This window comes from Marmota marmota, unplaced genomic scaffold (genome assembly GCF_001458135.2).
Source record: "Marmota marmota marmota unplaced genomic scaffold, marMar, whole genome shotgun sequence".
NCBI lineage: Eukaryota > Metazoa > Chordata > Mammalia > Rodentia > Sciuridae > Marmota > Marmota marmota.
Genome location: NW_026000019.1, coordinates 11150715 through 11166568, shown reverse-complemented (window position 1 = coordinate 11166568; position 15854 = coordinate 11150715). Strand labels below are relative to the sequence as shown.

The 15854-nt window shown below is 41.7% G+C and overlaps 1 protein-coding gene across 1 annotated transcript in view; it reads left to right on the top strand.

Moving 5' to 3' along the window:
* The first annotated feature begins 6 nt into the window (after positions 1-6).
* Lamc1 (laminin subunit gamma 1) overlaps positions 7-15854 on the top strand; it is a 107871-nt gene continuing 92023 nt past the window's right edge. Inside the window, 2 exon segments of the mRNA XM_015491717.2 lie at positions 7-133; positions 135-453. Of these exon segments, the coding sequence (XP_015347203.1) occupies positions 38-133; positions 135-453 (415 nt within the window). The 5' untranslated portion in view covers positions 7-37.

Below are 15854 nucleotides of genomic sequence, written 5' to 3'. Positions count from 1 at the left end.
CGGCCTGGCCTTGCGGTGGCCACGCGCGGGCGGTGGGATGAGGGGCAGCGAGCGGGCCGCGCTGGCCTTGCGGCGCCGGGGGCGGCTCTGGACGGTGCTGGCTGTACTGGCGGCAGCCGCGGCGGGCTGTGCCGGGGGCAGCCATGGACGAGTGCACGGACGAGGGCGGGCGGCCGCAGCGCTGCATGCCTGAGTTCGTCAACGCTGCCTTCAACGTGACCGTGGTGGCCACCAACACGTGTGGGACTCCGCCCGAGGAGTACTGTGTGCAGACCGGGGTGACCGGGGTCACCAAGTCCTGTCACCTGTGCGACGCCGGGCAGCCCCACCTGCAGCACGGGGCAGCCTTCCTGACCGACTACAACAACCAGGCCGACACCACCTGGTGGCAAAGCCAGACCATGCTGGCCGGGGTCCAGTACCCCAACTCCATCAACCTCACGCTGCACCTGGGTAAGCGGTGACAGCCCTGTCCCTTACTACTGCTCGCTAACAACTCTGCACCCGGGCCGTCTCCACTCCCTGGTCCAGCTTGAGGGGCCCAAACGCCGCGTGCTGGCTCTCTGCTCCCCAGCGGGGACCACACAAATTCCTTTCTCCAACTTCTATAATTGATCTATCTCTTAACATCCGGTGAGGGCCAAGATGCTCTCAGCTGCGTCTCTTTGCTTTCCTATTATTTCTAACTTAAAGGGATTCTTGCTTCTTCAAGGAATTCTTTGCCATTTCAGCAGTTAGGATTGTGGTCCCTTTTTTTCTGAAGCTTTAATCAAAAACACCCATCCTCCTTTTAGCTGTACTAGCCGGGCCATCTGAAGGCATGGTTGAATGCTTGGATCAGAGAAAGCAAGATCCACCTTTTGCCTTTAAAAAGTTTAAATATGGCTTTTTCTCCAGAATTGAAGATGACTGCTGTTTGTTAAGGGAATTAGAGAGGAGCAAATACCTTTACTGCCTATATTGCCTAGATGTAATTAAAATAGAAATGCACTTTTAAAAGTTATTGTTCAGCCTTATTTAAGAGCCACGAAGCTATTTCACTGCTAATCCTGGTAGAGAGAAAACAAAAGTAAGTGACCTACTCACTAATTGCTGGGAACAGTTTTGTCCCCTTGTATAAAGGTTCTCCACACTGTCTTCCTCTTGTTTTGAGTCAGAGCAAGTGCCGAAACACACCTAAGTGAACTTTTTAGACATTGGGAAAGGGCTGTTTAGAAAATTGCATGGCAGGGCTGTGGATGAGAAAGGACATTAATTTGAAAAAATCATTTGAAAGTATCAGAAATTCTGTTTCATTTTGGTAATTTTTTCCTTCATTATCGAGATATAGAAACAAGCAGAAAAAAATTTCATTGTGTTTAACAGAGTAACATGTATGTGAAACTGACATTTGATTTATAGTGCTTCAATTTTTCATTGCATTTCGAGACTTGATTTTACCAGTAGCTGGTACTAATGAAGTTCCTGAGAACAGACTGCCCCAAGCCATTCTTCTGTCAAAGCAGGGTAATTCTATAGGACTCATAACATCATTGGGAGATGTTTGAAAGGGACATTTTGTAGGCAAATAGTTCTTTTGATCATGGTTTTGTATTTTCCTTTGTACTGATCTCTAGCACACTAAACTTTGCATAAGTTACCAAGATTCCAGAGAAGGAATACTTACAGGGAAAGTGCTTGACAAGTGTAATTAAATTACTGTGAGTGGAATAAGTTTTAGAAAAGCAGTATTTAACACCTTTATAGTAATTAAGGTTTTGTTTGTAGATGAGTCATTGGGAAGATGAAACTTTTTGGAAATAAGTTCATGAATGAATCCATGTGGCACCTGCTTTTCAACTTGTTGAAGAAATAAACTGCTTTGAGTTCAGTTTTTTAAAGGTATTGGAAATTTATAGAAGCAGTGGTGTCTTGGAAAAGTACCTATCTAAAGGCATTGCAAGAGACTCAGGGTTTCCCAAGATCTTGAAGGGATGCTGTCTTAACTGTCTCTCCCAAGTGTTATGTTTTTAAAGTTGGCCAACATTAGTTTTGTAATTTATATCCAATTACTTTTTTAAAAAATATCTATTTTTTACTTGTAGTTGAACACAATACCTTTATTTTATTTATTTTTATGTGGTGCTGAGGATCAAACCCAGGACCTCGCATATGCTAGGCGAATGCTCTACCGCTGAGCCACAACCCCAGCCCTATGTCCAATTACTTTTGTTTGAATTTTGGCTTGTTAAAGTTCCTGTGTTCACCTTTGAATACTCTTGAATTCTTACATTATCCATTTTCAAATTTAAAAAATTTCAAAGAAAAGGCATTACCTTGATGTTTCTGAATGCCTGAGATTCAGTGTTGTTCAGTCCTGAACAATAGGTTGTCAATCTGTTGTAGGCTTCAGCTAACATTTATTTCAGGTGATTGCAGAGGTAGATGGAGTACTCTATGCTCACTTCTTTGTTGCAGAGACAATGTGGTAGAGTAAGAGAGTATCATTCAAGTTAATTTGCTAATGCTGGGGGGCAGATAGATACTAACTTTGGATCATGATGATATAACGAGTTCAAAAGAGATCTTCAGAGTACATTTAGTTAGGACTCTTTTTTTTTTTAACTCTAAAAATGTTTTGTGCTTTGACTTGTTTTTGCTGTAATATTCTTAAGTTGTTGGTAATATCTTTGCTAAGTGGCATTCATAAAACTATAGATTTAAAACTCTTAAGTTATTTGAAATATTTGATATAATTTTTTATCATTTGTACTTTAAGCTTTTTAGTTGGTTTATATAAAAGTTGACTAGAACTTACTGTGCTTGTTCTTGGATCAGAAGTGATGTCCTAGAGGAAATTGTGTGTGATGGAGGAGGTGGAAAGGGGAGGGAGATTTGTACGTAGTGGGGTTGATGTTCATTTCTCTCCCCACTTTCTTTTTGATGACAAGGACATATGTATGCATGAATGTTATGATCAACGATTTGTGGCAAGTGGGCAAGGCTTTATTTATCAGTGTGTGTTTTGGTATTCAGCATATTCACTACCTAACTTCAGTTACTCCTTGGGCTCTAGCTAACTAATTATTTCCCATGAATTCAAGTACCATGACTGTTTTGTGCATCTATTAAATCTCCCACCCAGTTCAAATTTCACATACCCTTCAACAAGTGATGCATATTGTGTTCTGCCCTTACAGAGCATGTGAAACTCCAAGTGAGCAGTGTAAAAGAACTAGGTCTTGCCACCACTGTGCTAGCCTCCTTTTAATGTTGAACTTTAAACACAGTAAGCTGTAAAATAAGCTTAGTTATATCACACTTAAGTAGTTTTAAGAAACACATGTTTTGGCATTGGTCATAAGTCACCTTTTGTTATAAAAATGAAACATGACATGATATACTCAAACAATGAATACAGTATGTGGTCTGTCTCCAGTTGCTTAGCAACCAGAGACCACCATTTATGATTTCTTGTGTAACCCTTCAGAAAAATTTTTTATGCATACACATATCAGATTATATGATCATTTTAACTGGTACCTCTTTGGGAAGAGGCAGAGACCTATTTTAATGTCTGGCAGGAACAAATTAGATCATTGTACTAGTATCATCACTTGTTTTACAAAAGCCAGGAAAATCAGCCTTGATTCTGAATGCTGTCAGGTCTTAAGCTCCATATACAGTAATCCAGGGTGCAGAGTATCTTCAGATATAGTTAAGTTGCTCAGCCAGGTATCCTTTTCTAAAAGTAATTTTTTTCTTATTTTGTTTTCCTTCTAAATCTTCTAAATTCTGTATGGATCATTCAATTGCTCTTCGGAAGTCTGACATTTATGTCTTATATTAATAAGTTATAAGTTTTATCAGATGCAAGGGTAAGATTGTAAGAGTATAGCTGAGGATTTGTCTTATTAAACAGTCCCTTTTATTAATTTGATAAACATTATGGATAGAAAGTTGGCAGACAGATTCTTGAACTTGGAGGAAGGTAGCTTTCCCTCTTTCTTGAAACAATTAGGTTAAGGAAAGAGTGCTTATAAAATCAACTCAAATCAAAGTTTATGGAACTCTCAAAATTAACAGAGACCAGATTAGTTTCTAAGTTCCTTATAAACTTTAGGAATGAATTGTGATTAAACAAAATTCTTCATATGTGAATTTCCTTTTGTGTGTATAAATTAGAAAGATTGACACATAAGGTTATAGCATTTTATTCTGTTTGGTCCTCTGATGAGTGTATTTAACCTGAAATGAATAGCAATTTTTTTCTTCAGGAAAATCTTTACAAGGTAGGCTCTGACTGTGTCAGGGAGTAGCTCGCTCTGGTGACTTCACTGTGGTATTTGTGCACCCTGAGGGGACACTATTTTAGTTTGTCTCACAAAGGCCTGATTTACATTTTGCAGGTTTCAACTTGAGAAGTTAAAGAGATGTTCTTTAATGACCAGTAGTTGTTGAACAGTTTTATAAAAGTTGCTGCTGGCTGTTTTTCCTGTCCTATAGTTCACTGCTTTTTCTGCAAATTCCTTTCCCATTCTAAGGCACTCAAAAAAAAAAAAAAAAAGTCACACATTAGAGGAGTCAGAACTATCAGGCATCCCCTTTATCCCATCAGTTTGTCATTAATTGCATTTGTGGAAGGAATAAAATTTGACCACTTCAATTCTAAACCCTTTTAGGAAGTTGGTTATGCCTTTTGCTATGTACTCCTTGTTCCATGCATACATTCTCATGTTACTCTGCCCGATACCCCGCAAATGTTTTAAAAATATCTATGAAATACATAGCACTATGCCTGATAGAAAGATGTAGAAGATTGAAGGCCCTGTTTTCAGGAGCTTATTCTCTGCTACATGGAATTTACACACTCAGTTGTAATGTTATTGCAATAATAAACCAAGGGTATCTTTATAATATTTTGAAGTTTATAAAGCCTCCAGTTTATCACTGACTAGATTTTTTATAACTCAGTGAAGGCAAAGATGAGGATCCTGTGGTTGGGATTTGCCAAAAGTCATAGTGGAGGTAGGTCTTGCTCTGTAGTTGAATACAGTAGCTCCTGCAGCTTGTAGCTTCATCTCTCAAAAGAATGTTTAGTTTATTCCACGGCAACTTTAAAATAAAAGTTTATGTACACACCGATTCAGTGACACCAGGCTCCTTTGGTTATCTTCCTTGACATTCCTTGGCCTGTTCCTTTGTACCTATGGTCCTGTTTTCATGTTGCCCCTGTCCCTGAATGAATTAGTTTTAATCTCAAGGTTTATGTACTGTTTATAGATTTTCAATTTGTACTTTGTATTTCTAGTTTTTTTTCTCCAGACCTAAAGACTTGTTGTATATGATTAATTGGGGTTTGTCCATAGGCCATATCGAAACTAAATTCACTCCTTATTGTCTCACCTAACTTGAAGCTGTTTTGGATTTTCTGTATCAGGGAATGCATTACTGTCTAATATTGAGGCTCTCAACCAGTTCTTCCCAAGTCACCTCTGAAATAGAACCATGCATGACAGGCTTTCACCAGGAAAGATTACTCTGGTGAGCTTATAGGGTGACTGCTGTGAGGCTGGTCGGCTTTATCTCCATTCCTTTATTTCCCACCCATCTTTAATATACTTTGCTTCCTATTCCTATCACTGTGGCTCTTAAATGCTTCTCTTTCCATCGTCTTTGTCCCAGCCTTAGCTTACTGCAGTGGCCTCCTGTCTGGTAGTCTTCTTCCTCCTGTTTTGCTACTTATACGGATGCTTCTCAACTTGTGGGTTATGTCTCAATAAATCTGTTTTAAGTTGAAAACATTGTAATGTTATATCCTCAGTCTCTCCAACATCATAGCTTAGCAACACAGCTAGTGTATCCGTTAACTCTTGTGAATGAGAGGGAGCTGTGGTTCTTTATAGTACCCCAGCATCACTTGAGTCTGTAGTACTGTGTCTGGGTAGCTCAGGAAAAGATCAAGATTCAAAATTCAAAGTCCAGTTTCTACTGAATGTGTATCACTTTCACATCATTGTAAAGCCAGTAAATCCTAAGTCAAGGGGTCTTTCTGCCTCAGTATGCTGAGTGGCACACCACTGTACTCAGCTAACCTGGGTTAAAGACAGGATGGGGACTTAGTCAACTTTGAGTTCAGGATAACATGATTAACACTTAATTTGTTGCTTTCTGTGCTTTGGCACCAAGTGGATTCTTGGATGGATAGTGATTTATAGAATGCTGCCCTGACCTTGGGCTTAGATGATGTTTTAGTCAGCATTTCTTTGCTGTGACCAAAATACCTGACAAGATCAACTTAGAGGAGGAAAAGTTTATTTTGGGCTCACAGTTTCAGAGGTTTAGTCTGCGGTCAGCGAACTCTATTCCTCTGGGCCTAAAATGAGGCAGAATATCATGGCAGAAGGGCATGGTTGGTAGAAAGCTGCTCAGCTCATAGTAGCTGTGAGGCAGGAAAAGAGCAGGTGGGGGAGCTAGGGACAAGTTCTCATCTCCGAGGCCATGCCCTGGTGACCTACTTCTTCCAACTATGCCCTACCTGCCTACGTTACCACCCAGGTGTCTATTCAAATTATTAATCCATCAAATGGATTCACCCAATCATGATATTACAGCTCTTATAATCTAGTATAATCTCATCTTTGAACACTCATTGCTGAACATATGAGCCTTTGGGGGCATACCTCATATCCAAACCATAACAGATAAGGTCAAATGAAATTTATGTCTCTAGATTTGGGGGTAGGAAATCATGGCCCCCTGGCCAAATTCAGCCTAGCCCTGCCACCTCTTTGTGTGGGCTGGGAGCTAGGCATGGTAGTATTTTTTTTTTTAATTGAAAAAAAGTCAAAAGGTGAGTAATATTGTGTGACACTTGAAAATTGAATGAATGGCCTGTAATCCCAGTGACTTGGGAGGCTGAGACAGGAGAATCAAACTTCAAGGCCAGCTTCAGTAACTTAGTGAGACCTTTTTTCAAAATAAAAGATAAAAGGGCTGGGATGCAGCTCAGTGATAAAATGACCCTGAGTTCAATCCCTAGTACCAAAACAAAAAAACAAAAATCTTAAGCTTTACTGAAACACAGTTAAGCCCATAGAATAACATGTTGTTTATGATTGTTTTTGTACTACAAATGTAGAATTGAGTAATTGTGACAGACTCCTTATGTCCCAGCTCACAAAGGCTAAACTACTTACTATGTATCCCTCAGTGCACAAGTTTGGTGACCTCTGCTCTTGACTAGAATGCTCATATAATTTCTAAGTGAGAAATGCAGACAGAGAAGATTCACTAAATTTACCATTTGGGTGGAGGTGGGAGGTGCTGTATTTCTAGTGCTTAGCAGTACGTCTGGTGGAGTGTTCTTAAATCGGTGTAGTATGAGTGAATAAGCCAATAGCTGAATTATAAATGTCCCAGCACATTGCCCATTAACTGAAATTCTTTGAAGCCATACCTTTGACTTGTGTCTATTTTTATCGGTGCCATCTCTCCATTTCATGAGGTATGCACCACTGTAGGAGCTAATATTAAGTGTGGTATGTGGTGGTTTTCTTTCTATAGCTTTTAGAGAAGTACTGAGTAAGTTGTGAAAGTGATATGAAATTGAAAGATCCGTGACTATTTTCTTTTGAGTAAAAATTAGACTGTTAATGTGATTAAAGTCATTTTAGATCAATTTTATGAGAAAACTCACAAGTTCACACTTGTAAATATGTATGACTGAAATATTAATGTTAATTTGCCTTTTTCTTTAGAAATGGTCGTAAGAAAGTTTTTTGGAAATGTATATGTTCATTGTTGGAAAAGACTCTTTAAGGGGATTGTTAAGCAGTTGGGGAGGAAGATTTTTGTGTAATGTCTTATTTGCATCTTTTCTTAGTTTCTTTAGTGTATTAGGGGTAGAATTAGAAGACGTGCATACTGGGGCATGCCGTGTCTTCAGGACGTGAGGGTAAGCGTGGGTTACTCAGGTGAGCAGGGAGTCGGGTGTCATCTTGTTTGTCCAGCTTTAACAGACTCATGCCCAACATGCTTCTTTAGTTGCTTTTCCTCGCCAGCTGTTCCTGATTGACAGCTCCATTGCTGTCCTGTTTGGGTTTTATGGAAATGTGTCAAAGTTTAGAGCAGAGCTGTTTGTTTATTTTTTACTACTCAGATTCCTGGGAAGAGTTAAAAATTGGGGATTAATTTGTCTGTTAAACAGTTTCAGAGGGTAAAACTTCAAGATGATTGTGCACTGGGGTTTCTTGCCCTAAGATTTGTAAGAGGGCCCTGCTGGCATTTGTAAGCATCTTTCTTATTATAAAATTAGGTGTTTGTTCATTTGGGCCTACAATTGACGGCTTGCTAATGGAGGCTATTAGAGAACTCATTTATGGAAATATCCCTGAGGTTTTAGAGTATGGCTCCAGACTTTGGCGACACTAAATAAGTGTGTCTGACTTTCTTTCCATGTACCCTTCCAGAGGGCCAGCTGAAAATAACTGGGCCCCCGTCAGTCTGGTGCCTTCTGCAGCTACATATTCATGAAATAAAGCAACTTATCTTTGTCTTGGACAATGGTGCTCAGATCTCTTGTGGGAGGAGGACCTTGTGGAGAGTCTGAGGGATGAATTAGGGCCTTGCCTTACTTCCTTTTAAAACTTTAGGGATGATAGCTCCTCAGCTCTCTTCCTTTACCTTCTGTTTCCATCTTGGTGGCTCTTTCCTGTTATATTAAAGGAAAGACTGAACTGTTTTATTCTTTGGATTTTTATTTTATATAAAATCAGCCTTCATGTTTCTTTTTCTTAATTTGAATTTTTTGAGTTTGGCACATGGTCCTTCCTGCGTAGAGTTAGGGACTCGGTACCTTTTGTTTCATGATGATAAATCACAGTGTACATGAAGCTCTCTGCTGACCAGATGATTATCCATGGCAGTGATGAACAGTCTGTCAGTGCTGCCAGAGACATGGTTAGGGGCTAGTCTTTTTGTTGTTGTTCTTGGTTCTGATTTTGTGCTCTGCATCTTGATCTGGAGAAATTCAGAGCTATATGTATTTGCATGCATCTCGTTGCATGTAAATTATTCCTCAAAAGGGAATTAGGACACTTTAGTAAAAAATAATACGTAAGGGATCTGATTATTTATTGTATGATTTTTGGCCGAATGTAGGAGAGCACAAAACCTGAGGCTTACACATCTCAGACAAGTTTTTTTTTTTTTTAAACCATCTTTTTCCTCGTTACCAGAAGTCTCTGGTGTTAATAGGCATTAGCAAATATTTGTTGAGTGAGCCAACAAGTAAGCCCGCTGAGTCTAATTGAGCTGTCTGCTGTTTGAGTGGAAGTAGCAGCGGAGTTTGCAGAGGCAGCCAGGGGAGCCTGCGGGAGGCGCAGTCATCTTGGCTCTTCTCACCTACTCAGAGCAGGTAGTGGTTTGGATCAGTGCTTCATGGTTTGATGTGGCAGAATGGCAAGGCTGTGGTTGTTGCTGCAGGCATAGAGAATTCTTTAAGAATGTGGCTTGTGCTATGGTCACAGTGTCTAGCTGTCTTATAACTTGCTGTTTGGTGAAATAAAACCTAAATGTTCCACAGATTCAGTCTAAGTTCTGAGGACACCGTCTTCATTTCTTTAACAGGTACCAAGTAGTGGCTACTTCTCACTGAGGCTTTTGGAAAAAAAAAATAAGTCTGAAGCTTGAATTGTGTGGCTTTCTTGGGGAAGCTTATGGTGCTTTCTGTACTTGTGTGAAAAGACCTGCCCTCTGGAGAGGAGACGAGCATATTGCATTGGGCTTCTAATTAGTGGACAAAGATGTCGTATAAATAAGGTAGCTGGGGAGAAAATTCTTCATTTTGGGGCATTGTAACATGGGATGTGTGAGAATCAGTGGTTATTGAAGACATTTTCTTTATCCTGTGGTGATTTGTAATGTATTTGAGGAGACAAGATAAAAACATTCACATATAGGAAAAATAATACTGTTGGAACTTTTTAAAGTGCGCAGGGAATTCTCATAGAGCACCTTGTAGAGTGTGGACTGAGCATAGCCTTCCGAAGGTCCCTGGGTCTTGACAAGATGTAAAGGACATGGGTGGAGGACTTTGCCATAGGGTGAGTTGCCTGCAGAAGGTTTGAAAGTGGCCAGATGTTGGGGAAGGCATTGGTGGCCTTTCATGGAGTAGTGGGCATATGCTGGATAGGTTCCGGAGAGAACAGGAACTCAAAACTGGGTGACAAAAGAGAGTGTACCTCCCTTTGGGGACCTCCTGATTACTTACCTCTGACTCTTCAGTCTTGAAAAATATCCCCTGTGGAATAATAAGGTAAGAGGACGGTGGCCTCTCAGGTCACACAGGTGTGTTTGGGTAGGAGTCCAGACCTGCTGTGGTGCGGGGCTGCCACTCTGCCTGTGAGGTCCAACCTGGTGTTAGCCACCTGTGGAGACCTTAGATTGGGGACTGAAAATGATTTGAGAATCTCAAACCAAAGAGCTCAGCCTGGTTTCTCTGCCAGACCTCTGCTTGAGGAGCTCTGGATTTGGGTCACTTCTGTTAAAAAGGGCTTCGCACATATTTGTGAAAGACAGAGGGCTATTTTCAAGGGAAGAATTTTAGGTTCTGGGTACTTCTTCTAGTTGTGTATTATTCAGCATTAATGCCTCTGGAAATCTCTAAGGAATTTATTGAATTTCAGATTGAAGCCCTGGGTTTTGTCAGTGTGTACTGATAGGAAAACTACCATACCCCATGTCTTGAAGGGTGGTTAGTGCTTACGCCACACAGGGGACTCTCCCTCCTTATCTCCTTTCTGCCTTATCCATGACTGCTTTCTGGTTGTTGAGGATTGCTGGGTTCAATGCAGTTGCTTACTTAATCTGACATGTCAAAGATAAGAGTGGATCTCCAGATTCTATTTTGTTTCCTCCTCTCTGCTCTGAGTAAACCCTTACATAGTGTTGGGTTTTTTTTTTTTTTTTTTTTTTATCCTCTTAGTCAATTTGCTAACTGAATAGGTCTAACCTACCTTTTATGGATTGATGGCTAGATAACTGCTGTGGCCCCAAGAACTTTCTTTGTCACCATTTCCAACTTTCAGACCCAGAAGTGGCGCCATTCACTTTGATTTCTGTGTATACAGATCGATCAATTAGTCAACACCCACTCCTTGAGTCTTTCCCATGCATTTTCCCTCCCTTTTTATTTATCTGTCAAAGGAGTCCCCATTTAGGAAGTGTATTTACTATTTTGTGCTTCTCCCCACCAATTCTACCTCCACTTCTAGGACCTAACATTAAAAAATAAAATAAAATAAAGCAAAACTACCTAGACCTATACAGGTGTGAGTTTGCTGCTTGATTATGGTATCACTGTCACTGTCCTTCTGCCTTTCCCACTTTAAGACCTGCTTAATATGTGTTTTATGCATTTCTGTGATGAATGTGGTTACACCATTGCCTAGGAAGACCTGAGGATTTTTAAATGCTTGTGCTGGGTTTCCCAGCTTGTGAGGAGGTTGGGTGGGATGCACCCTGCTGCTCTATTGGAGGGAGGAGGTCAGGTTTAACCCACCCCTGGTTCTGCCCCCCACATTGATAAAATATAGAAACATGAATGTACTATTTTCTCAAGTGATTCCATCAATTTTCTTAAGACAGGATGACAAGATCCTCACTATTTCCAAGAGAAGAACTTTACAGCTTTCAGAAAGCTGGTAGGGACAGCTTGATGAAGTAAATTGAGCAGCTTTTTCTCTGAGTTTTCTGTTCACTGGCAGGAATTGGGAAGCGGTGTTTTCCTGCTCTGGCAGCACAAGTCCTAATTAGAGGCAGGAGTGGTTGACCCACATGTTCTTCAAGCCCATGTCCTCCTTGTCTTTAGAAGCTCTTAAGGACTAAATTGGATTAATTTGGCAACATACAAAGATTGGATCAAGATCGGGGTTCAAGCTATCTGCCCCTATCCCTTACAACATTAAGACCCTTAGTGTTTGGGAATATTGGCATTCAGTGGACATTTTAAAACATGAGGCTGCTATGGTTTGATCGTGTCCCCCCCAAGTTCAGGTGCTGGAACTTGATCCCCAGAGGTAGTGTTGAGGGTGGGACCTTGAAGAGGTGGTTAGGTCTGCTCTCGCTGTTAGGGGGAGTGGGTTTGTTGTGAAGGTGAGTTTGGCCCCCTCTTGTTTTCTTGGGTACTCTTTCCCATGTGATGCCCTCCCTGTGATAGGACACACCAAGAAGGCCCTCCCAGAGGCCAGCACTGGGCTCGTGGGCTTTGCAGCCTTCCAAACTGTGAGCACATCAGTTTCTGTTCATTGTAAATTACCTGGTCTGTAGTATTTGGTGATAGCAGTGTAAAATGGACTAGCACAGCAGCTAACTAGCATAATAAAATCATGAAATTTTGGAGTTTGAAAGAAACTTAGGGTAAAATTTAAAATGTAAAAGAAAAAAATGTTTTCAGGATGGGTCCTGGTTTAAACGATTTAATCTCTTACCAAGAAGTTCAGGTAGGCGTAGTTGCTTAGGTTAGCAGTTGTGCTACTTCTGCCTGTGGTTCCTGCGAGTTGGGGACACTATCCTGATAGGACTGGTGACACCACCTTTGCTGAGTCCTTGGACTATTATTTCGTGCCAGGTCACAATTTGCTACAGGTAAGCGCTCTGGAATTTTCATTGAAAATGTTCTTTTTGGAGATGAGAAGAAGCAAGGAGCTCAGGGAAGGAGGGGACTTGGAAACCAGAAGAACAGCAGTATCTTTAATTGCTTTGAGGGCGTGTTTGCTTCTGCTTGGGAAAAGGACTGTGTTTGGTGGGCTTGCGTGTCTGGGATTAACCTTCAGAAGAACTCTGTACATAATTTTGAATTTATAGTGAATATTTTAGATAAATTCATGGGACAGAAAGTCTGCTAGAGACTACAAATTCCTAGAATTCTACAGATTATGAAAGTTGGTGGGAACATCTGTAATGCAGCTGTAATAAATTTGTTTACTTTATCAGGATTGCTTTAAAGGCTCTCGCCTTCTTGTTTATTGCTGTTTTCAGCATTTTTGTCACATGGCAAGGAGTAAGTTAGCATCAACTCCTGGTGGACTTGGGAGTCATTTAGTTTTGTGGTTATTCTAATAAGGTTTTGGTTTTAAACTTATGTTCACTTTAAAGCTGTTATGTCCTGGCACAGAGTCAGTGGCGAATCCTGGCCATCCCCAGAGGAACTGATTCTGGAAATGAGCACACCTTCCAGATGTCTGGAGAACGTTCCTTTGCTTTCTGCGCTGCTTTCTGTGTGTTCTTGCGTGTCGATTTGTGCTTTCCTCTGTTTTTACTCTCATGGCTCCCTTGGGGAAGTGGGGAGGAACCTGCTTTTTGTGCTGGGAAATAAAATAGATAATTAAGTTTGGGGAGAAGCCTTTGGAGTTGGTATTGACATTTCTGTGAGAGGAAGGAGAGGCCGCTTTGTTTCCTTGAGAGAGGCTGTTGGTAGGGGTGGCATTGGGCGTGACCTCTGAAGTAACTAAAATGGGACTTATTCACATCTCCAGTGATTTCCAGTTACAAAACGGGCCTCTAATGCACTGGATCAGCAGCCTTTTAACCAAGCCTGACTAAATAGAGCTTGTTTTGAAACCTGCAGCCTTGCTTAGCTCCCGCTGTCTTTTTGTCCTGCTCGCACACAGCTGTTCTGTTCATACGTCGTTTTGTATTCAACTGGCTGGTTCCTTCCTCGGGTCCCTTTTATGGTGAATAATGGACACATGGGAGTTTGAACACCCAAGTGGGTGGTTATTCAAACAGGAAGTCTTGAGGAAGCACAGTAACCTTGTCAGAAGAACAACAGATGGGACAGGAAAGGCCATTGATGATTCGAGACCGACAACATCTGCAGGGAAATGTCTGATGGCTTCAGAGATGCAGACGTTCTGGGGCTCACAAAGGGGACCCAGTTTATTTGAAACTTGTCCCAAAGATTTTTTAAAAAACTTTATTGAAAGTTTAAACAGTGAAGAAATGTTTGAACTATTAACCCCTAATCCATAGAATAGACAAAAATGGAGGTGAAAAAAAAAAAAGAAAGAATGTGGCACTGGGGTTAAAAATGGGGCAGAGGCTGTGCTGCAGTCTGGGAGGGGGCCCTAGCACCTCGGCCTGACTGTGGAGTCTACAGAGACTGCCAGAGCGGAGGGGTGGATCAAAAGATGCAGAATCTTTCATTATTGAGCACTGGAGAAATGTAAGACAAAGAATGTGTAGGTTGCATTTGAAAAAGCCCAGGGTCTAGCGGGAGAGCAGGACTATGGGTCCTCAGAGCTCAGAGGCACCGTGCAGAGAGCTGGGAGGGAAGGGCCAAAGCCCATGCCTGCAGAAGAGAAAGGACTGTAGCTGATCCATCAAGATAAGCACCTCCCGCCACTTTCATCTGGTGACCTTTAGGATTCCCACCCATCTTGAGATTCTTTGTATGGCAGAGGACTTCCTGAAATTAGTAGATCTAAAAATGAAGATTAAATCTGGAAGGTAAAGCAGGGAGACATCCAAGCTCACAGCAGTTCACATGAAGCATGAGGGGTGATAGAAATGCTGGGGATAAGGGTGCTGGGCCTAATCATGGAAACAGCAGTGTTCAGTTCCAAGGAGTTCTGCGGGTGCCTTCCTCTGCTCTCGAGTTCTTTTTAGGTAAGTATAAGAAACAGCAGTTGTCAGTGGATCTTTAATTTATTTATTTATTTATATGTGGTGCTGAGAATTGAACCCAGTACCTCACACATACTAGGCACGTGCTCTACCACTGAGCCACAACCCCAGCCCTCACCCATCCACTTTTGAATTTCAGTGGACACACTGTGTGCCTGTGTGTGAGGAGGTGCTTCATTGGATTGCTTTCTCCATTTCCCCCATTGTACAGGATTCACTGAGGACAAGACAGGTTCACTGATTTCTTAATCCATCTAACAGGTATTTATTGAGTGCCTGTTATGCAAAAGGCATTGCAAAGTGCTGGGGACAGGGTAGAGAAGACCACAGCTCACATTCTGGGTAAAAGGCATACAGTGCAGAGGACCTGAGCAGGTGGGGTTGCATTGGCTTTCCCCTCCCACTGTCTTTTATGCTTCTGGTGTATAGCATAGTACTGTTTATGTGGTGGTAGAAGCCCACAGAATTTGCTGAGTGAATGAATTTCTACTGCTGTGAAGCTGTGCCCACAGAGTTTAAGTAAGTATAAGAAACAGCAGTTTTGCTTAGGTTTTCCCAAGATGGAAAACATTTTACATAGGGTTGTTGGAATTGGATGGGTGGAATGGGAACTAGTTTTGTTGGGTAAAGACTGAGCCACTGCACCAAAAAGCCCCAACAGTAAACTAGTTCAGAAAGCACTGGCATTTGCTTTTCTTTCATGAGTTAGTCCTGAGGGAAGCCGTTCAGGGCAGCAGGTAACTCTTCTCCGTACAGAAAGGCTGGGGCTCCGGAGCTTGTCACGGCTCTGACAGCCACCAGGGCATAGCTCTCCATGTTCCATATAGGAGCATACTGTTGAGGAATGTGTGCCCAAACGTTATGGCAGACCTGAAGTGTCAGACCTCATTTGTATTGTCTGTCTGTTACAATGACGGAAGAACAGATTTGGGCACACGGCTCTGCCCCACTAACACTTCCGCCCTGGCATTGTGAGTGCCCACTCCTGTGCCATCAAGTCCTTTTTCTCCTGTTTTGGTCTTGTGTGAAGAGTCTTCTTCAGAGGATCCCATTCTGTGGCTAGCAGTTTTAGGAAATGGACCTGAGGCAATAGCAAATGTGCCCTCTGTGAACTCTCACGGCCCCTGGGTGTTCAGAAGAGCTATTGCTCTACCACTGAGTCACAACCCCAGCCCACCCCCCCACCC